The sequence below is a fragment of the Armigeres subalbatus genome, chromosome 1 (assembly GCF_024139115.2).
Source record: "Armigeres subalbatus isolate Guangzhou_Male chromosome 1, GZ_Asu_2, whole genome shotgun sequence".
Lineage (NCBI taxonomy): Eukaryota > Metazoa > Arthropoda > Insecta > Diptera > Culicidae > Armigeres > Armigeres subalbatus.
Genome location: NC_085139.1, coordinates 73130758 through 73155009, shown reverse-complemented (window position 1 = coordinate 73155009; position 24252 = coordinate 73130758). Strand labels below are relative to the sequence as shown.

Genomic DNA, 24252 nt, shown 5'->3' with positions numbered 1-24252 from the left:
GTGTACAGGATCCATAAGTAAGTAAGTAAAGAACCCAAACATCTATTTTGCGTCTATTTATGAGGTCGAGATTTGAACACTCGGAAAGGGGTCCGCGACGTTAAACATGAGTGAGTACGTTAGGCATAAAAACGTAGGGCATAATGGACGTTAACCATAACGTTCTTATGACTAACGTTCTTATGCCTAACGGGGTACACCCCGAAAAAGCACTTTTGAAATGTTGAACGAACTTTTTGTATTTTTCTGCATATTTATTAAAACATAAGTCATGTAAGTTCATTGACGTTGTGTAAGGCATTATTTACGCTTAAAACAGACAAATTCCAGAAATATGTTGGGATCTTTTCATACACTTCGTTGCATTCTGTCGATCTATATTCTTTATGAAGCAGCTGGTTAAGGGCAAGCCTACCGGAATTCAATACTTAATGCACTTGTGTTTTCAAAAGCACCCTATTCAAAATGGAAGCCATACTTAATTTTCATTTTTATCATTCTAGCTTTGCTGCGTAGCACCATGCGTGGAACAATGAAAAATGATAGTTGTGCGTCTGTGTTGTACTTAATCTAGAATTAAAAAAACCAGAATAATCCACCTAGCGGTGATGGTGCCTTTCTCGTGTATTATAAAATGTAGCAAGAAAAACACATAAGAGAGGTCAAAATTGCACTTATTGCATTCCGTTATTTCCATCAATTCACATTTATTTACGTTCAATTGAATGCATTGCAGCAGTTTTTGAAAAAAATTTGAAACAATTTAAAAAAAATCCTTTGAAAAAATGGGAAAAAAGTAATGTTTTTTTTATAACTTCGGAACGCAATGGCCGATTGTGCCAATTTTCAATAGCGAAAAATTAGGAAAGATTCCGCGTTGAATGCAATTTGTTGCAAGCAAATCGGATAAGGCTAAATACGAAAAAGTGTGTCTCACATTTTTTTGTACACACACACACATACAGACATCACCTCAATTCATCGAGCTGAGTCGATTGGTATATAACACTATGGGTCTCCGAGCCTTCTATCAAAAGTTCGGTTTCGGAGTGATCCTATAGCCTTTACGTATACTTAGTATACGCGAAAGGCAAAAACACAAAGTTCAAAGAAAAAAAGATAGTTGTGCGTGGCTTCCGCGAGTGGCATTTGAACAGTTTATTTGAGAAAATGCATATGTAACATTTTAGGCCAAAATGAGATTTTTATATATTCTGAGTCTCCACCCCAAAATACATATACTGGCAAAAAAAATCGACCAAAAAAAATTTTGTTTGTTCGGGATAGTATGAAAAAAATAACGTTTGTTTGAGAAACTACATGAATCATTTGTTTGAGAAACTGCATAAGTCCATTTTACAATATTTCGAGAAAACAACAAAAAACTGTTTTTTAACAAATTTGCACCGAATTTTTCGATTTCTTCGATACAGATCAATAGTTTTTGGCAAAACTCGGCACCCTGGGGCATTTTCAGTGCAAATAATGTAAGCAGTACTCCACAATTGCTCTTCAAAATACGTGGACATATGTAGTTTCTCAAACAAACGAAATTTTTTTCATACATTCCTGAACAAATTTTTTTTTTCGGATTTTTTGCCAGAATATGTATTTTTGGACGAGGATTCAGAATATATAAAAACCTCATTTTGGCCAAAAATGTTACATATGCAGTTTCTCAAACAAACGGTTTACATATGTGTACGCAATTTGAAAAGCAATTATGGAAAACTGCTTACAGCAGCGATTCTCAACCTTTTTCATGGGAGGTACCCCTTCGAACTTTTGCATCAATTGAGGTACCCCAAATTTTTTGGTGTGAATAAAAATAAGCGTAACTGAAAATGGACCTGAAAACTAACGGCATATATCCGATAGTTAACTAACATCATATATCCCTAACAGCTCTCCATAAAGTAGGCTGACATTTTTATTATTCCGTGCAACTTTTCAATTCACATTAAGTTTAACCATCAAGCTTCCTACAGAACTATTGGAGGCTTCTGAACCCCGAACCCCTTGAAAGTAGGCTTCTGCACCTTTTGAAGGGAGGCTTCCGAACCTCTTGAAATGAGACTTCCGATCCATTTAAAAGAAGGTTTCCGAGCCCTTGAAAAGAAGTTTCCGAGCCTCTTAAAAGGAACCTCCCGAGCCTCTCGAAAAGAACCTTTTTAACTTTTTGCAAGAAGACTTTCGACCTCTGAAACCAACCTCCAGCCGACCAAGCCTCTTGAAGAAAAGCAGCCAGGTCACTTAAAACGAGGGTTCCGGGCCTCTTGAAAGAAGGCTTCCGGGTCTCATGAAAGTAGACCTCCATGCTTCTTGAAAGGAGGCTTCCGGACCACTTGGAGAAGGCTTCCGAGCCTCTTAAAGGGAAGATTCCAATCCTCTTGAAGGAACCTTCTGAGCATCTTGAAAGGAGGCTTCTTCCGACCATCTTGAAAGGAGACTTTGGAAGGAGGCTTCCAAGCCTTTTGATAGGAGGCGTCCGGGCCCCTTAAAACGAGGCTTCCAGGCCTTTTGAAAGGAGGCTTTCGGGTTTCTTGAAAGGAAGCATCCGGACCCCTTAAAACGAGGCAACTGGGTCTCTTGAAAGGAGGCTGTCGGGCTTCTTAAATGGAAGCTTCCGAGCCTATTGAAAGGAGGCTTCTAGAAAGGCCTTCGAGCCTTTTGAAAGGAACCTTCCGAGCCTCTTGAAAGGAGGCCACCCGCCCCTTAAAATGATGCTTCCAGACTGCTTGAAAGGAGTCCTCCAGGCATCTTGAAAGGAGTCGTCCAAGCCTCTTGAAAGGCGGCCTTCAAGTAGCTTGGAAGAACGCTCCAGAGAAGCGTAGAAAGATGCTGCCAATCCTCTTGCAACAAAAAAAAAACCTTCATGCCCCTTAAACGAAGGCTTCCGAATTCTTGAATTCTAGATTTTGATTAAGAAGCATAATCCTAATATATTCTTCAACATTTTGTTTCGATTTCGAAGTAGACTACATAGAAGAGTTTTTTTTTTAATTTGTTCATTCGTTCAAGCTTTTGTAACCGTAGCCCTTGGTTGTGGAGGTCAGGATTCAATCGTCTTCGCTATGCATATTATGTACAAGACAATGTTTTGAAATAACAAAATGCATAATTATCAGAACATTATCAATATTTTGATTGGAATGTACTAAGTCCGCCATTACGCATTTTTGTCCGAGGTACCCCCTGGGGCTAGCAAAGGTACCCCCAGGGGTACATGTACCCCAGGTTGAGAATCGCTGGCTTACAGTATTCGCACTGAAAGTGCCCCAATGTGTTGAGTTTTGCTAAAAACTATTGATCTGTATCAAATAAATCGAAAGATTCGGTGCCAATATACTCAAACATAGTTTTGTTTTGTTTTCTCGAAATTGTGTGAAATGGATATATGCAGTTTCTCAAACAAATGATTCAATTAGTTTTGATTTCCGGGAGGCTTGTCATATAACTAAATAAGACAAATAAGATCCGAATATTCCTCCAGGAATTCGACAGGATATTCATCCATGAATTCTTTCCGATATTTTCCCAGCAATTCGTCCGAATATTCCTCCAGGAATTCACCTTGGTATTCATCCAGGTATTTCTCCGGATATTCCTCCACAATTTTTTCCGGATACCCCTGCTGGAATTCGTCCGGATATTCATTTAGGAGTTCGTCCAGATATTCCTCAAGAAATTTTACCTTCAGGAATTCCTTCGGATATTCTTCAAGAAATTCATCCGAATATTCCTCCAGGAATTTGTCCGGATATTTCTCCAAAAATTCCTTAGGATATTCCTCCAGGAATTCCTCCGGATATTTCTACCAGAATTCCTCCGGCTATTCCTCCAGGAATTAATCCGCATATTCATCCAGAAATATTCCTTCGGATATTTAGATTACGGTACTCTTTAGATTACGGTACCACTGTTTATATCCTTCGAGAAATGTCTTATACCAACTCTCAAAGGCCCATCAATCAGTATCTGCTTCAACAATAAATAGGATAATAGAAAATTGACCATGCATCGGTACTGAAGCTTAAGCATATTTTTGCATTTTCTTATGAGTTCCGAATTCTTTTTGTACGAAAATCTGATTTCATTGCGTTGGCATTTCGGAATCTCACCTTTAAACAGAGATCTAATCAGTCAGAGGGTTCAGCAGATTCACCAAATTCGTATCCGCTTCTTTTCTAACTAATCAGCGCTCTAGAACTTGGAGATTCATGTCGTCGGCTTCGAAACCAGCCTGAGATTGAGTTACTCTTTTATAATTTACTTCATTGACTTCACCGAAAAGGTGGGTCATCTAAAAGCAAATTATAGTTGTTCTATACTCTTCCGACCATCACGCAATACCAATAGAGGAATAGAAGTATGAGGTGCAATCTACCAACGGAATAACGGAAACGTAAAAGAGAACTGCAGATTCCCACGGAACTGCCGAAACAAAATCAATTGACTCTCAGAGCTTCAAGTTCAACAATTTTATTAGTCTACCACTTCATTCGGGTTGGACGGAATTTCTGTACTAGCTAGGGGGAAACAATTTCATGGCCATGACTGTATAAGTTTCCACGTAACTGCGCAGGATTTTTGGTAGCGATGACGGGTTCTGGCGGGTGCCGAAGACGGAAGACCGGAGGAGTGCCAAACGCTGCAGACTTTCCGGCGGGTGCCGAAAACGTAGGCTTTTCCGGCGGGGTGCCGAAAACGACGGTTCTTCCGGACGAAGATTCTTCCGGCGGTGTGCCGAAGACGCAGTTGTCGCGATGGCGTCGTGGTACCGGCGGCTTGCCAGTGGGCGTTCGATGCTACACACGATGGCGGCGTGAGCTTGTGTCAAAATGGCCGAGCTAAAGATGCGGAGGGAGTGGCGGCTGGACGGAAGAATTCCGATTTGAAATCGTCGAGAGCGTCCGGAATAACCGTTCCCTTGAACTAGTAGCCCACTTTCCCTTACGACCCGGCTTCACGTACCTTTCCGATTCACCGGGCGAGGACTAAAAGAAAGCTACTAATTCTCGGTTTGGGTTCGGTTCAACGTACGATAATTTGCGACGTACGTTAAAAGGATAAAAACGTCAAAGCTATTAATTAATTAAAAATAATAATCGAATTTCATAATATATTTGGTCGGGGTTCGACCAAATCGCACCAAGCGCCAAAAAAATTACTCATTTTTCTATTCAAGTTATCGTTTGGCAGATTTAGTTGATCATGAATCCACATAATGAATCGCATTGGATATCCCTCAACCCCATAACTGAGAATATCCTACAACAAATAAATGAATGAATTGATATGAAATGATTCCCGTTTTCCTTGTACGAACAAAATATCACAAGCCAGTCAAAAAGCCGCTTGGTGCGTTTTGGTAGAACCGCGACCATTTACAAATGATTTTGCTTAAAAAGATAAAAACGTCTAAAGCTTTAAGCAAATCCAATAAATTATTCCGAAAAATTCACACAACGTTACATATTGTTAGCTTTAGTGTTGTACCGAGCCTGGCGATATGACCGGATTTACACTGTTACGCACTACCTCAGAGTATCCATATCCCAGCGTAACAAGAATCCGGCTATTTACTCCAAGTAATCTACCGAATATTCCTCCAGTAGTTCCTCCGTATATTTCACCAGGAATTCGTCCAGATATTCCTCCTGGAATTCATCCGGATTTAACTCCAGGAATTCCTCCTAATGATCTTCCAGGAATTCCTTTGGATATTGCTCCGGACATTCCTCCAGAAATTCCTCTGGATGTTCCTCCATAAATGTTTTTGGTATTCCACCATGAATTCCACTGGATATTAATCTACGAACTCTTCCAGAAGAATTCCTGGACGAATATCCGAGGGAATATCCTGACCAATTCCTGTAGGAATATCCAAAGCAATTTCTGGGGAAATATCAAGAGGAGCTCCTGGAGAAATATTCGCATGAATTCTTGGATCAATATCTGGACGAATTCCGGAAGAAATACCCGGAAAAATATTTGGAGAATATTCGACGAATTCCTGGAGAATATTCGAAGGAACCCCTGGAGGAATATCCGGTAGAACTCCTGGAGGGACAAACGTTAGAATACCAGGAGAAATATCCAAAGGGACTCCTGGAGGAATATTCGAACGATTTCCTGGAAGCATATCAGAAGTAATTCTAGGACGAGTATTCGGACGAAATCCTGGAAGAATATCCGAAGGAATATTCGGAGGAATATTCGTTGCAATTCCTGGAGCAATATCCGGATAAATTCCTGAATGAATATTCGAAGGCATTCCTGGAAGAATATCTGGACGAATACCTGGACGAATATCCGGAAGTATTCCTGGACGTATAGCTGGAGGATTACAGTTTAACCTTTATGAGTCGATGTTCTATGACTCGTTTATGCCATATTTTCTGGGTTACTGTGAAGGTCCCTTCAAACAACTTCCCAAGGATTTTTCATTCCACATCTCGATATTTCCATGAGTCGAAGATCCCTTAAATATCGACTCATGGAGGTTTGATTGTATCAGGAAATAATTATTTAATTTATTCGCCTTATTTGTTTTATTTGTCTTATTGTCTTTTTTGTCTTTTGTATTTCACGTGTGATTTTCTCTCTCAAAGAGGTCTACCACGTGCTTTTTTTTAACGAAAACACTTCCCTCAGACCTTAAACACTCGCGTTATATTGTCATCTGATTATCTGTTGTTGAAGGGGATCGAAGATGCTATGTCGGACCTGGTCAGGGCTGATCCGGCTACGATTGAAGCAAAATAATGATTGGATGAGCTTTCCGACGAATTATCCGATCCTCTTGTGAACACCTGCATTGACGTCCGATGGACAGTCGAAATGCCGGAATACGGTATAGCACCGGGTCCAATAACGCGAGATGCAGTGCGGTCGTAAATTATGGCCGAGGAAAATAATTCCACTGCCGGAAAATATCCTATGGAGTACTTCCTGGGGTAGGACCTTCGACCTGAGTCCGGGTTATAGTGAGAAATGAGAAATTCCAAGTAAGTAGTAAGTAATAAGAAGGTTATAAATACATAAATAGTAAGAAGTCAGTTAAGAGGAGTGAGATGTGATACATTAGATGTAAAAGGCTAGGAATAAAAAGTAAGACATAAGAAGAAGCATAAGAGGCGAGTGATGAGAGATGATAATTGGGAAGTGAGAAGAAATAGGCGAAAAGCTAGTGCTACGCGCGCGAATTGCCTCCCTGTGCGAAGGTCCAGGCTGAACGAGACTTTTCTCCACGCGCAACGGGATATTAGCAAAAGACTTGTGTCGAAGCGGACCAACTCTAATAGATTTCACTCGGGATTCTCGATCCTTGCTAGTTGCCTTGCACTGAAAGCCTATGCGATGGAACCAAGAAGAGAGTTTCATCTACTCGAGACTGAACTACCGTGTGGAAATACTTTCCGTCCTAATCTTCCCGCTAGTATACTTTGCTCAGAAAGTCTATGCTGCAGAAGAGTGGAAGTCAGTTTTTCCTTACTGGATGTCAGGGAATTTTTCGGTCTTAATCAACGGACAGTCGTCTTTAGACTAAATCGAATGAATCATTTTCATTGTTTTGGGTACATCGGCACGCGGCAGCGTCGTTCGTTTGGGATCTGATTTCTGTTGTGATTGTTGCGTCGGTAACAGCTAGACTTGAAAAGTTACTGGTGGAAAATGATTTAAATGGAAAAAAAGAAGGACGAAAAAACAGGAAGAACGAAGAAAAAGAAAATAAGAGAAAAATAAGAAGGAGGAAATGAAAAAATGATTTAAAAAAACCTGAAGAAAGAAGAAAAACATAATGAACAAGGAAGAAGGAAAAATGAAGATGTAATAAGGAAAAAAAAAGAATGGAAGAAAAAATAGTGAAGAAGGAGAAGGACAAAGGAATGAAAGATTAATTTTTTACATATGAATTCTTTTTCTGACTTCTTATTCCACTGTTTTCAATTCCGAATACTCACCTCATTTCTCACTTCATATTTTTGTTATATGTCTCATTATTCACAACTCACTTGTCGCTATTTACCTCTTATTTTTAATTTACCGTTTCCAACTTCTTATCTTCTTATTTCTCTTATTTCTCCCTTCTAACTTCTCGCTCTCGATTTTCATTTATTATACCACCTCTCAGTCCTCACTACTGACGTCTTCTTACTACTTACTTTTCTTTACTTAACTTTTACTTCTCACTTCACATTTTACTGCTTACACTTCATTTGCCATTTCCGACATCTCGCTTTCTATTTCTAAAGAGATTTGAAATGAGAAATTGATCATTCTTCATTTCACACTATGCATATTCCACTACTCACCTTTAATTTCTTATCTTTACTTCTCATAATTTGAGAAACTTTTCCAACTACCGTGGACACCCGGTAATATGACCGTTTTTAATATGAACACTGTTCGTTTGTACATCGTTCAAATTAGAAATGGTACAAGTGGTTGTGTTCAGTGGTTGAAAAAAATCACAAAAATTAGAAACAAATCAAATTCTTTTAATTGCTTTGTTTTTCGTGGAATGAATATCAGAGCTATTAGATGGAGTTCAGAAGCACTAACCCTATTTCCCAGAGGAGTAAAGAATATTGTGGAGAAATTAATCGTTATATGTGTATCAACATCAAAAAAGGTAAAAAAAAAACTCCGATGGGTATCGCGACGAGTGCCTTCGGAAACTCCTTCTGTTCTGCAATCTCACCGAGATGAAGTCGCCGATGTCCAAATTCTGACGAGAGATTGACGTTTACAAACTTTGATATTTTTAGCAAATTGAATATAAATTTCTCATCCTGATTCTAATCTGATACATCTTTCGCCGAATAGACGAATACTAGGTAATGAATTGTTCCAACGTCAGCATCTTTACTTTATAATCTACTACTATTTTTTTAATCGATTGTTTATTTTTTTACGGAGGCGAAATCATGTTTTTTTAAATAGAGTTTTTCATAGATTAATGTTATACAATAATGTTAGTTTTGGAGAACCTAAAGACTCGCGGTTTGGTCGAGGTTAGGAAATACAATAATACAGTAGTACAGGAAGGGAATTTAGGGAACTTACAAATTTCAATAATCTACTTCTGATTATATTTTTTCGATCGGATGCTTTTTTTCGACTGACAAGCATTTCAGTAAAATGTAATGGAATCCTATAGACATACCTTTGCTTTCAGCCATAAGTGCTTTTTCCTGAATGGAGACTGTGACATGGATTTGAAATCTGAACAGTCTCTAAAGTGGTGTTTTAAAATTTTCGAATCAATTTCTGTCCAATAAACGGATAAACTCGTTAAACAACACTCTCCCGGACCACATAACAAGGCACGAATGAAAGCTTCACACCCAAAGTTCGACTCATAACCCCATTCCGAGCATGCACAATCGAACCACATTTGACCGAGTTTCCTTCCGAGTGATCCTTTCTAATTCCTCCACCCTTCACCCTTCACCCTGCAGGGATATCTACATAGTGCTGCGGTCGAGCACGTGTTTCCTGCCAATAAAATTAGTATAAATATTGGAAAAGTTTTTTCGCCTTTTGAACCGGCTCTGCCTGGAATTCCCGGCCGTATCGGCCGAACGGAGAAAACGAAGAAGGAAGAGGTTCTGCACAATCACTGCCAAACTCTATGATACTCATGCCCAATTTTCCACCATGTATACGAGTCTAAAGCCGACATTATATATGCTCAAATGTGCGGAGGAATAGATCGATACGCACATTTCAGATTTTTTAATGACGTCTGATTCTTTTCAACTCTTGAGTACAAATTTAATAAATTCGTTAATAAAGTTTTGATAATGTAGAAATTTAATAAACATGTCGTTCCAATAAATTTTCACCAATGATTAGGTTTTGGTTTGACGAAATTTTGATGTTTTGAAGAGATACAGTGGAGCAATGAACTAATTTAATGAACAATTAAGTGGGAATCCTAAAATAAACTTCCGACAATGACGATAAAAAACTCTTATAAGTAGATGAGTGGGAAAACTGGCGTGAGAATTCAATTCAAGAAAATGTACAACGGTAGAGTTTTCTTGATTGATTTCTGTTGAAACATAAGTTGAGTTCATGAATGGGATTCTGATTAACCCGTGTAGTGGATTCTAGTTAATTCCAGAAATAGATTCTTTCAAACCTCTGTGACGGACATCATGAAATCTGTGATATGATTTCTGTGGAACTTGTACGTTCAGATCGCGTAACTTCTCGAGTGGGAATACGATGAGCTTCTGTGTGAAATTCTGATGAATTTATCCCGGAAAACTTATATCCCAGATAGATTTCTGGGAAGGATTTTGACATATTAATGATTGGAGTGAAACCATGGTTGGCATTCAATTTCCGAAAGCCATTTCTGGTGAAACCAAGAATTGAATTCCTAAGAACCCATGAAATGGCTTTCGAATCGTACGTTACTGCGCATTGTAGACCATTCACTCCTACATGCAGGAAAAACTCACTGCACTATGTATTAGGTTTGCTACAATCTGACGAGACGAGGCCTCCCGAGGCACGGGCGGTGCTGTAGGAACATTCTAATATGAGATTTCTGCCCGTCTTGTTGTGATTTCTTCCGTGCACACTTGCCAGACACAAACACACACACGCGCACACCCACATCGAAAGTATACTCATTCGACTTTGAGACACGTAAACATTTCACTTGAAACCAGATTGCGAGGGGAAGGATGAGGGAGCCCACGGGATCAACGAGTCGCTCCACAAATTGGCTTTGTTTAAACTATATGGAGCTCGGTAGCAAGAAGGAAGAACAAGGGAGTTGCAGTTGAAACATTTGAAGCAACAGCAGTAGCAGTTATTCGCTTGATGGGAATGATGTTGATGCCCATACATAGTAGTAGGGCTTGTTATTATGAAATGGAAACCTACAGGTTGTTGCGGGGGAGTGCTAGTTTGCTGTTAGAGCGTTTGAGTGAATGCAACCGGAAATGGGGAGCGAACAATGAGATAGCTTTTCATTACCAGCACACCATTATTATTGTGCCAATTAGGAAATTCTTGGCAAGTACTTTTGGGTAATTTACATTAAGTTTTCGAAAAAGAATACGAGTAAGTGAAATGAAATTCGAAAGTACTTCTAAAGTAAGTTTGGGAAAGTTTCTTAAGGATCGTAAAATTGGAAAAGAAAAATTTGAAGCATATGATTGAAAAATTCGGAAGAATTTGTCCCTGATTCCAACAATCCTGGTCTCATTTGAAACTGCTGAACTACATAACGACACCCAGATGTTGAAAACATATTTTCAGTTGCATACAGACAGGAATACTTCTTAAGTATCATCGGTTCATAAGATGCAATCAATAGAAGGCTTTTGGATTCTTAATTTCACTTTCAGGTTAAAACAAAAACATACCAAACTTGATTACGGCAAGAATACATCTATATGCGGTTGGCTGAATAGAAGGAATTCATTCCGATCGAAGATCTCCATTCTCTGACCAGATTTGTTAGGATTGTATTACTCGAAAGAACTTAAGGTATCGACAGTAATCAAATCTACGCTTAACCTAAATGTTTCGATCGGCCAACGGACTGAATACCTTGTTATTAAAACTAAAAATAAGTAACCAGACGCCACGGATTATGCGGGACAGACCTGGATTACGCCTACTTGTCCCGCCTTGCCAGGTGTCCCGAAAAACGTTCCGCATTCCATGAGTCTGTGAAGGCTATAAATAATCCGTAGGAAATGGGATGTCTGAAACTGTAACAGATCCAAATAATCAGAAGAAATGGCAATCTAGAGCGTCAACTGACCTTAAAGAATGAAGGTATAGTTGATTTGTCAGATTTATGTCAGTTAGCGCTCAACTTCTGAGCGAGGAAGACGCGTTTATATACAAACTCCAAAGCCGGTTTCTTTTCACGAGTTCTTCGAGAAGTTTATCCATTTCGCGCCCGCGTGTTCGTTTCAAAACGGCTCTGGCATCGTGATGAACCGTCGCGAGAATACTTTTCGCATCGAGTACGCCAATGTACCCGAAAAACCATCCTTCGAGGAGCTACATAATTTCATCGGTGAACAGCTGGGCTTGAAGCGAAAAGAAATACAACGCATTCAGTGTAGCAAATACCTTGACTGTGTGTTTGTAAAAACTAATGAATTTCAATTGCCCAACGAATTGTGGACAATCACGATGGTAGACACGAACTTGTTATCGACAATAAGCGCTATCCAATCCGCATCCGGATGAAAGATTGAGTTAAATTGTACGACCTATCCGAGGACATACAAGACCAGGTAATTATCGATTTCCTATCAAGCTTCGGCTATGCACTGTCGATTCGTGACCAATCATGGGACGATAAATACTTGTTCCGGAGTGCGCGTGGCAAGAATGATAGTTAAACGAAACATTCCATCTTTCGTCACTATTGACGGTGAAACCACATGCTTGTCTTTCAATGGCCAGATTACCACGTGTCGTCACTGCAGTGAGTCCACCCACAATGGCATATCCTGCATTCAAAATAAAGAGCTGCTTATCCAGAAACTGGCAGCTGACCAAGCAGATCCGTCTTACGCAAACGTTGCGAAGAATCCAGCACCTCCCAGAAAACACACATCCAATCTCCCAAAAAGTGGCGGCTCAGCTTCATTACCATCGATATCAGCAACATCATCTTCTGCAACTAACACATCGGCATTACAACTCAACAATGACCCGGCTCCGCCGGCAAATGAGATGCAAACTCACAGCAACACAACCACTTCTACATCAAGAACAGAACCGAGAGCTATTCTAATGCCCCCGCCGGCGTTCCCATCATCAAGCAAGATGCCTTCCACAACACTCGTACCTGAATCAACAAATCAACATCAGCAACATCGTCTCCAACAAACACGACCTGAAGACTCTCAGCGTGGCGACGGTTACGATACGGACGACTCAACGACATCCAGCAGGCGTACCCGTGGGCGACCTCACGCAAAAAAAAATGCGGCATCTACCCGAACACGGTTGCACTGACTCAATATAAATAATGGAGAACACTAGCTACAACCATGCAACTATAAACATCAACACAATATCAAACGAGACTAAAATAAATGCACTTCGCTCTTTTGCGCGTACCATGGACTTGGATATTATCTTCATCCAGGAGGTTGAAAACGGACAACTCAGTATCCAGGGCTACAACATCGTCAGCACATAGATCAAGCACGTAGAGGCACTGCAATTGCACTAAAAGAATGCATCAAATTCTCCCATGTAGAGAAAAGCCTTGATGGTCGAATAGTAGCGGTTCGAATCAATAACACCACACTTGTTAGCATCTACGCACACAGCGGAACACAACTGCGCAGCGAAAGAGAAAGACTGTTGAATGACACACTCGCATATTACTTCCGACATGACACCCAGAATACGATCCTTGCTGGTGACTTCAACTGTCGATACAACAAGTCGATACTACGGGTAATAACACTAGTCCTGCCTTTCGGGTGGTTGTACAACAGTTGCGACTTTACGATGTATGGGAGAAACTACATCCACGGACGCCAGGTCATACATCCATCACCTTAAATTCAATGTCAAGAATCGACCGTATTGTCGTATTCTCGCCTTCTACTCTTCCAGGAATTCAGCTGATGTCCAAAACCTAACTTTTCAAGGAGCAGTAATTTTCTCAACTTTAGCTTGCAAAAATCGTTTACAAAATGATCTCCTATTTTTTTCATTTCCGGGTTTAAATTCTGCGTTTCTAAAGTTTCTTTGCGTTTTCCTTGTTCCTTCTGCGTTGTTTACAACACCCCTTCAGAAACATTCATTCATCTCACCCTACACGTCAAATATAAGGTAACTCGTAGACAATTCTCATCGTACCCAATATTACTTTGTTCCAAATATATTCATTATAAAATGCCTAGAGATACTTCAACATTCTCAACATAGATTCAAAGCATTTAAAATACTATTTAAACATCTCATATTACTCATATAATTATCTTTCACGCTATGCAATATAAGTACGTACTCCATATTGAGTAGATTCAACTCATTACCTAAATCTCTTACTTTATTTTCCAGTGTTGCTATAAAATGTCCATTCACATCTTCACTAAATGATTTCGTTAATGGCATATTTTTGACATTTCGTCTTTATGTTGTTCACAACAATACGAGACTGTAATTTGTTTAAACCGGCAGTCAGAATCGTGTTGTGCCGTTCATCACCATGTAAACATAAAGTAAGTATGAAATTATAACAAGCATTTTAATATACCCGCTGATTTACCACATCTTTTCCCACCTGTACTCTCTGGTTCCATAACGTAATAATAATTCTTTTCGTTATTTCAGATTATGCGAGAAACTTATACGTTCCCAAGAAAACGCTCCGGGAGGCAGATCAAAAAGCCTCGGAAAAAGTGGAGCATTTACGACGGTCCCAAACATATCCGTGTATCCGCCGTATAGAATAACAGAGACAAGGCTGGCGCTCCTCAGAATGTGTATTGTTCAGTGTTTGGTGTTTGCAGAACATACTTTCATTGGATGGACGACAAAACAGGGACACAAATCATCCAAAGCGCCGAAATCAAGCTCATGACCAATTTGACAACCGGATTCGTAGAAGCAGTCCCCTCCGATTGGTCATGACAAAACAATTTGTTTCCGTTCTACTGGCGTTGGACATACATTGTTCTCCATACTCACAGTTATGATAAACAAAATTTGTAATAAAAACATTGTGGCTGAAACAAAATATAATGAATAACTGAAACTTTTCTTCCTAACTCTGTGCTGTTTAAAAAAAGCGTTTTCGTTATTTGGTGGATGTTATTTAGTTTATTATGTATGTATATATTCTAATCAAAATCAACTAAAAACAGGGTAAACCATGAGTTTTTTTCTCTTTAGGTTTCTAGAAGTTCTGGTTTCCATGGTATTCGAAGAAGTTATTTTTACACTTGAGAAAGTCATAAAAATCAGTCAGTTCTGTGCCAGCTAGTGAAACACACGGTACACGAACTTTTCATCAAACCTTGATGGTCGCTTTATAGAGTTTCGATTGCGAAGTGTAGGGTCAGTTGAAACAGAGCCGCCATCCTTCGAAGTCTCCTCGTTGTCATCAAAATTTGAAATTCCGTCATCATCCGCTGGGTTATCAAGATCATCGTTAGCAGATCGCCGAACTATACCGAAGTCTGGAGCTATTTTCACTTCCCGTACATTTCGGGCATATTGCACTCCTGTATTACTCATAATTACCACCTTTGCTCCCTCTTTAGCTATCACTCTGTAGCGCTCGGATGAAAACGTTGGGTCCGTCTTCGATCGCTTCTGATTAGCTAGCAAAACCACATCACCGATTTCTATGACGGACTCTTTTGCACCTCTCATTTTATCTGCATACAGCTTACTCGAATGTTTGGAATCTGCATCCCTATCCGCCACTTCCTCTCGGTCCAGTTCTGCGTTCAGGGAGTTACTCCACAGACTGGGGAATGTGCCGCGATGCTTCCAGCCTACCATCAGCTCAAATGGTGTAACCGCAAGTCGTGAATGAGGAACCAATGTATTGTGACGGTAGACATATTCCTGCAGAGCATTGCGCCAATTTCGACCGTCCAATTTGGAAGCCGATAATGCTTTCAAGATCCCCTGATTCTGCCTCTCGACGGAACCGTTGGATTGTGGACTTAATGGTATGGACTTCCTAACGTCAATCCCTTTATCCTTCCAGAACTCGACAAATGCTGCACTTTGGAAGGGTGGCCCATTGTCTGTTTGCATTATTACGGGAAGCCCCCATGTCTGAAAAACTCTGCACAAGGATACATTTGTGCTCTCCGCATCCATTGACTTCATCTCGACAACGTGAAGATATCTGGAATATGTGTCAATAACAACGAGAAATTCTCCTGAACCAAATTGAGGAGCCGACAAGAAATCAATTTGTAGGATCTCCCATGGTCCATCAGGTAAATCCCTTGATGTGATTGGAACAGGAGGATTACGTTTTGAAAGAAGCGTGCATGTTTCACAACCTTTAACAAATTTAGATATTTCAGCCGACATTTTAGGCCACCAAAAAAATTGACGCATTATGCGTTTCATGGCTACTACTCCTACGTGTCCCCCGTGAGCTGACTCGAGGGCTTTTTGGCGGAGCGATTGAGGCAAGATTGCCCGCTCATCCTTGAACACCAAGAACCCTAGACAGTGTAACTTTTTCTTCTGACCTTCGTAAGCTTTGATCTCAGCGACCCATTTCTTTCCCTTAAGCGCCTCTCGTACTAACATCAGTACTGTATCATCTTCTGACTTACTTTCAATTTCGGTCCATGTAAGCTCCATACACCCCGAATCCAACGAATACAAGAAATGCTTCTCTTCATCCTCGTCAAACGGTTTGGTTTCTTGCGTCTCAGGTACCAACCTGGATAAAGCGTCCGCTACATTTTCGTTGCCGGGAATACGTTCAACGGTAAAGTCGTAAGGCTGCAGTCAAAGGCCCATCCTTCAGCGCGTGTTATCGCTCTTCTACCCAACCGGTGATTCGTGTTAAATATATACTGGTTGGCTTCTGCATCCGTTCGGATAACAAATGATGTGCATAGCAGGTAGTAACTGAATCGCTCTACGCCCCACGACAGCCAGAGCCTCCTTCTGTGTTTGAGGATAGCGTTTCTCGGTAGCAGAAAGAACCTTGGACGCACACGCGATGATTCGAGGACGTTCATCTTTGTCATATTGCGCTAACACCGCACCAAGACCCGTAGGGGAAGCGTCTACAAACAGCTCGATGCGGTCTGCCAGGTTGAAATATCCTAGACGCCTAATCCTCTTCAGGGCTTCTTCTTTAAGGTTAGAGAACTCTCGATCTTCGCTGTCAGTCCAGTAAAATGTTTCCGAAGATGCCAATGCTCGCAACCGTTCAGTTTTAGAAGCTCTGTGTATTATAAACTTGTCCACGAATGTCATCAAGCCAAGAAAGCTCTTCACTTCTGAACAGCTCGTCGGAGTGCGGAATTGCTTGATAGCCGAAACTTTCTCTTCCTCAATCATCCAACCTTCAGGCGTCAACGTAAATCCCAGGAATCCTACAATCTGGCTGCCGAAAACACACTTGCGTTCGTTGAGCTTAACATTGTGGTTGGCCAAGCATGCCAAAACTGCCTCCAAGTTCTGATCATGTTCTTGTTTTGTTGACCCGAACACTAATACGTCGTCCTGATAATTCTTACACCCTTTACATCCTCCGAGTATTTTTCGTTGTAAAGTTTCCTGAAACAAATCAGGAGCATTACAGAGCCCGAATGGTAGCCGCACGAATCGATACATCCCGAACTCAGTAAAGAAGTTCGTTAAGTGTCTGGAATCTTCATGCAGCTCTATGTGGAAGAACGCATTGGAAATGTCGATGGTAGAGAACCAGGTAGCTCCATCTAGTTCAGCGAGAATTTGTTCCAGAGTTGGCATTGAAAACGGTGTCCTATGTACATACCGATTGGGTCCACGCAAATCAATTACCAGCCTGATATCCTCCTTTCCTTTCGGAACCACCAACATAGAGGAACAAAATGAAGTGTCCATACCATCCACTACCGGTTCAATGATATTCGACTCTATCAGTTCTCTGATTCGTTTCTCAACTAGAGGCTTCACAGCTAACGGGATGTTGAGAAAAATATTTCTGCATGGCGGTTTTGACTTATCGTAGTAGATCCTCACAGGTGGTACATTGAATTTGGGAAAAATTTTGTCTGCAGAGATCACTGCGACTTGTCCAATTACCGACTGTTGACCTTCAATTCGATTGGAATGTACTGGAACCTTTAGTCCAAGCATAAGTATACTGTACCTCGAAGCCGTTGTTCTTCCTAAAAGTGCACGCATTTCTTTCACTACATAAAATTTTTCCAGGAGGACCGGTCTATCATTTGTGATGACAAGATATGCATGAAATGTTGCAATTACTTCAATGTTTCCTACTGATGCATACGCTTTCAGTGGCTTGTCCGACTGGCTGTTAACATCGAATACTTGACTGCTGTGCATAGGGTCTGACATCAACTTTCGGAATGAGTCCTCGGTGAATGTATTGACCGCCGCTCCAGAATCTATCAAGAACGGACAACGTAATCCAGCCACCACTGCAAATATTATTCCTTCCTCTGATGTTTCATTCAGCGTTTCCGATGCTGGTGTAACAGGATTTCGGGATGGTCGGTTAATCTAATAGTGCAAAAGTTATAAGTATCTAGTCATAACCAATTACGTAACTCCAAAATTACCAATACTTACAAATCTAATACTTTTAGCATTAAACTCATTACAAGTCGTTTCAGATTTCACGATATTGAATTCAGATGACCCAGCAAGAAGCGACTCGCCTGTCTCTGGCAGATCGGATGAGACTGATACCTGATCTGATTGAACCACATCAAACCTAGTCGCGTGTTGGAGATGAGGACTGGTCCAAACCAACTCCTGATTGTGATTCGTTTCCTATGTGATAATAGAAAGTGTTTCTGTTTGTTTATATATTCCTTTTATTTTTCTTAAAATATCCAAATAACAAATAACATTTTAAATTAAATGAATCAGTTCCGATTTCAAATTCTTCTTTCTTAGAACGTAAATTAATCTTCCGTAGTTGCACTTACCATGCCTTCATCGACCTTGACCTCCTCAACTTTCTCAACTGCCGCAATCTTGGCTGGAGTCGTTTCCATTTCTTGAGCCGTGCGTTTAGGTCCTCCGAACACACATGCCCGCCGGATGTGACCAATAGATCCACACCTGTTGCATACTTTATCTTTCGCTGTGCAAATGTTCGCCGAATGGTAAACGCTGAAGCAACGCCAACACCTTTCTCTACCCTGTGGTTGATTCTGAACGCCTGACGAAGCCTGTCTGCCTCTAGGAGTATACCAACCGCCTCGCCGAGACGGATATCCACGATTTGTCTTGTTTCCGCGAGTAGAGCGATTTGACTCCCAGGATCTCACTGGAGCAATCAAAGCTGGTTGATCAGAACGTTTTCCGTGTTTTTGCATTACATACTCTTCGTTCAGTTGTATTGCCTCTAGTTCACGTACCTTATCGACCAATTCAGTAAAACTACCCTTACGGCTGAGCATTTTTAAAGCAGTTGTCCTTACTTCTCGACTCCTGGCGTGTTCGGCAACTGTGGCAACTACTTCTTCGAACTCCTTATCTTCTTCGAATTGACATAAGCGTGCTGTTGATCCAACTCTTGCGATGAAGTTCAAGTCAGATTCATCATGTTTCTGCACCATCAGCGCCAGTCGGCGCCTCAAAAGCATGATATCCGACCCAGAGCCAAAGTACGACTTCAGGCGATGCAATGCATTAGAGAATGGTTCAGAATCCGGATTCGGTGCGCCAACATCAGAACTTGTATTCCTAAAAATTTCCAACAAACGAGGTCCGGCCTTGACCTTGAAAACCGTGTACATCGTAGTTTCGTCTTCAATGCCCGCCAGTTTCAGTGAATCGACCAGCAAATCTTTCCACTGCTCGAAAGTTTGCCGATGTATTTGTTCGCCGTCAGTTGCTCTGCACTCCGGGAGATTGATCGATGCCACTGATAACTGGTTCATGGAGCACAAAAATCGAGATTCCTCAAAACTGTGGTTTGTATTGGCCGAAAACCCCATGTGCCGAGTGCTGCTGCATCCTGCTCGGAGTTCAAAATCCATATTGTGGTTATCTGGACAACTTGATGTATCTCTCCCTGAACGACTAGCTCGTAATTCTTCGATTTCCTTACGAGACTGTTCCAGTTCACTTGCCAGAGACGCTCTCATTGAACGCTCTACTGCCAGCTGATTCAACAACTCTGCCGATGAAATTTCTTCTTCCTCCATGCTCGGAGCACGTACATACTTTCCTATAAACAGAGGTCGAAAATTGGAGAAATTTTTACATTTGCACTCTACATAGTAGCCTGCCTGCTCTACGAATTCAAAACAAAGCCAGGAGAATGGGATTGCTTCCTCTTATTTTCTGCAGCGGCCTACACGCTTTAGAAACTCCATAATTCATGAAAGAAAAGTCGGGATTTGAGATCGTCTCGCTCCTCTCCCGTAGAGACCTGCTCGCTCTACGAATTTATGACTTTAAAAAATGGATTTGGAGACCTGCTCTCTCCTTTCCTGTAGAGACCTGCACGCTCTACGAATTTCATGGTTAAATGAGAACATAACGGATTGGAGACCTGCTCGCTCCTTTCCCGTAGAGACCTGCTCGCTCTACCAATTCCATGATTCATAATAATAATAAACTGGGATTGGAGACCTGCTCGCTCCTTTCCCGTAGAGACCTGCTCGCTCTACAAATTTCATGGTTAAAATAGGATTGGAGACCTGCTCGCCCCTTTTTTTTTGTGGAGACCCGCTGACTCTACGACTTTCAAGGTTATAGAAAATGGCGACCTTCCCGCTTAGCATTTTCATATTTTCTGCCTTTTTTTAAGTCTTCAAGACTGCTTATGCTTACCTGCCGACTGTGCCATGTCGTATTCTCGCCTTCTACTCTTCCAGGAATTCAGCTGATGTCCAAAACCTAACTTTTCAAGGAGCAGTAATTTTCTCAACTTTAGCTTGCAAAAATCGTTTACAGAATGATCTCCTATTTTTTTTCATTTCCGGGTTTAAATTCTGCGTTTCTAAAGTTTCTTTGCGTTTTCCTTGTTCCTTCTGCGTTGTTTACAACACCCCTTCAGAAACATTCATTCATCTCACCCTACACGTCAAATATAGGGTAACTCGTAGACAATTCTCATCGTACCCAATATTACTTTGTTCCAAATATATTCATTATAAAATGCCTAGAGATACTTCAACATTCTCAACATAGATTCAAAGCATTTAAAATACTATTTAAACATCTCATATTACTCATATAATTATCTTTCACGCTATGCAATATAAGTACGTACTCCATATTGAGTAGATTCAACTCATTACCTAAATCTCTTACTTTATTTTCCAGTGTTGCTATAAAATGTCCATTCACATCTTCACTAAATGATTTCGTTAATGGCATATTTTTGACATTTCGTCTTTATGTTGTTCACAACAATACGAGACTGTAATTTGTTTAAACCGGCAGTCAGAATCGTGTTGTGCCGTTCATCACCATGTAAACATAAAGTAAGTATGAAATTATAACAAGCATTTTAATATACCCGCTGATTTACCACACGTATCTACGTCAACACAAATCTGCAACAGCATATTCAATCGGCAGGCACACATGTATGTTCTTTTACAGACCACAAAGCTGTAACAACACGATTATTTTTACCAAATCTCGGAAGAGAGCCCGGCCGTGGTTTTTGGAGCCTACGTCCTCACTCGCTAACAGCTGATCACATCGATGAGTTCCAACAACACTGGCAAAGATGGACTCGAGAACGGCAAAACTTTCCGTCGTGGATCTCATAGTGGATAACATTTGTAAAGCCAAAAATAAAATCTTTTTTTGGATGGAAAACAAAACTAGCTTTTGACCACTTCCACGATCAATATCAACACCTACACGCACAGCTTCGGACTGCGTATGACCAATATTACGCAAATGCAGCAGTACTGACGACAATCAATCGCATCAAAGGACAAATGCTGACCTTGCAACGTAGCTTCACTCAATTGTTTGTTCGCATCAACGAAACCCACGTTGCAAGAGGAATTCTACCAAAGAACCTTTGACACTATTCACAGGGAGCTGAATCTAATACTAAACGAAGCACTTGCAGGTAACTTTCCTCAAAAATTCGTCAACGGAGTTGTGGTGTTAGTAAAAAAAAAGGTTCAGACGACTCTCCCCACTCGTACCGTCTGATTTCACTACTAAATTTTGACTACAAAATACTCTCACGGATACTGAAGGCGCGATTGGAAAACGTAGTACGAGTCCACCAGATTTTGAGTGACAGTCAGAAATGTTCCAATCCGAATCGGAACATATTCCAAGCCACTCTTTCTCTAAAAGATAGAATAGCTCGACTAAAACAGAGAAAGCAAAGAGTCAAATTAATTCCCATCGATCTGGAACAAGCCTTCGATCGTGTTCATCGCCCTTTCCCTCATCAAACCATGTGCACACTCGGAATAAACCGTGGACTGGTAGAGCTACTCTCGCGAATAGCTACTCTCTCCACCTCTCGGATACTAGTCAACGGTCATCTTTCATCTACTTTTTCCATCCAACGGTCTGTTTGTCAAGGGTGCCCCTTTAGCATGCTGCTCTTCGTGCTTTACTTACATCCACTGCTTAGTAGGCTCGAGAGAATGTGTAGAGAAGATCTCGCTGTTGCCTACGCAGACGACATTACCGTAATCAGCACATCGATACCAAGGATTCACACCATGAAAGAACTTTTCGATCGCTTTGAGCATGTGTCCAGCGCAAAGCTCAACATACAAAAGACACACTCTATTGACGTTGGATACATCGACGGGAACCCAATGAACATCCCATGGCTCCGCACTACCAATACAGCGAAGGTTCTAGGAGTGATTTTTTTCAAAATCGAATCGACTGATGGTAACGTTAAACTGGGAAGAAGTGGTAAGAAAATTCTCTCAACTCACTTGGCTCCACTCTATGCGATCTCTAAATCTTTGCCAAAAAGTGATCTTACTGAACACTTTCATATAATCAAGAATATGGTATGTTGCCTCCAAATTGAGTCCATTTGCGGTCCACACTCCAAATGGGTACATTTCTATGGTGTAGAATCCCAGCACGCGTGCCGATTCTCCAGCTAGCACGTGATGTTTCCAAAGGTGATTTAAAATTGGAGATCCCTGCTATAAAATGTCGTTCATTGATCCTGAATCGACATCTACAGGATATTGAATCTATTCCGTTCTACAAATCCTACATTTTTTTGGTTAACAATATCCAGACACCAATTCCTGCAGATCTTACAGACCTCAAATTGATAAAACAACAGACTACTCCCAGTAGAAATTCTTCGTAGTCCATCAAATGAACAAATTCATCGGTTTTTCCTAGAACAAACAGATACACCCAGAGTGGAACGGAATAGTCCACATACCAACTGGAATCGCATCTGGCTTAACGTATCTACAGGCAAATTAACCACTGCAATACGGAGTGAACTGTTCCTGATCGTGAATGAAAAATCAGAACATCGTCAACTATACCATCACATCGGGCGAGCGGATACAGAAAATTGCAACCATTGCGGAGCGGCTGTTGAGACTTTAGTTCACAAATTCAGCGAGTGTCCAAGAGTTGCGGATGCATGGACCTTTTTGCAGAACAAAATATCAGCGATTTTAAATGGCTGGCGCCAGCTCAGCTTCAATGACCTACTGAGACCGGTTCTTGAAAACATCAGTCCTCACAACAAAATAAAATTGTTAAAATTGTTTACTCTTTACATCTCCTAGGATTAATCCATTTGTGTGATTTTTCATGTTCCCCTGTGAGGAAGTATTCTCACATAACATTTTTATCCAAATAGAATGACGGGTGATAAGTTCGTGAGCGCCGGCTCGCCAGATAATTTGATTTTGCTCCACCGAATTTTCCTTATCGTCGCTTCTCCAGATAAATTTTACAACCATATTTACAAAAATTTAGGACCGCAACGGGATTCCAACCCAAAACAATTTTAAAATGTTCAGAGCACCCACTAAAACCACGCCACCACATGAATTGATTGAAAGCGAAGGGAAAAACTGCTGTTTTGAACCTTCTACTTATCGTTGCGCATCGTCAAATTCGATTAGTTTGGAGAGGCAAAGTAAGCAGCATTTGATGTTGGCGAAACATATGGGATGAGGGATAAGACTTTTGTGCACCATTGCTTGTACCGGAGTTTATCGCACTGTAATGTATCTGGATAAAATGAATAAACAGATCTATTGTCGCGTGAGTGACTGAGAAAGCCGAACCCTGGATCTGAGTCAGCTCAAGAATCTGAAGAAATGGAACATCAGGAAATGTTTTAAATCTAAAACATTCGTAAATTTACAAAAATATAAAAATCTGAAAAATTTAGGAAAACGCCTGGATAACCTGAAGATTGAAAAAGTCAATTTTATTGTCTGCAATAAGGCCGGTAAAACGATTACCCCCTGGAAAAGATCAATATTTTTTCTAGAGTTGTAGAAAAACCTTCGCACTAGAAGTCCGCCATAAAACACATTTTGAAATTCCGCTTCTGGAATGAGTTATTGACAAACTACTAAATGA

At 40.8% G+C, this 24252-nt stretch overlaps 2 protein-coding genes across 9 annotated transcripts in view; both read right to left on the bottom strand.

Moving 5' to 3' along the window:
- The window catches only part of LOC134227108 (cadherin-87A), a 1007180-nt gene that overhangs the window by 414647 nt on the left and 568281 nt on the right, over positions 1-24252 (bottom strand). The window lies entirely within an intron of this gene.
- On the bottom strand, positions 18237-20663 carry LOC134212426 (uncharacterized). The gene is made up of 3 exons (XM_062690308.1): positions 20518-20663; positions 18660-19909; positions 18237-18501 (listed from the first exon to the last, which is right to left on the bottom strand). The coding sequence occupies exons 1-3, from the start codon at positions 20531-20533 to the stop codon at positions 18268-18270; spliced, it is 1500 nt and encodes a 499-aa protein (XP_062546292.1). The 5' UTR covers positions 20534-20663; the 3' UTR covers positions 18237-18267.

Excerpts from the sequence above, each read along its gene's own strand:
- LOC134212426 (XM_062690308.1), bottom strand. Across the intron at positions 18,502-18,659 it reads TCAAGGTCGATGAAGGCATG|GAAACGAATCACAATCAGGA; the intron begins GTAAGTGCAACT and ends ATTATCACATAG.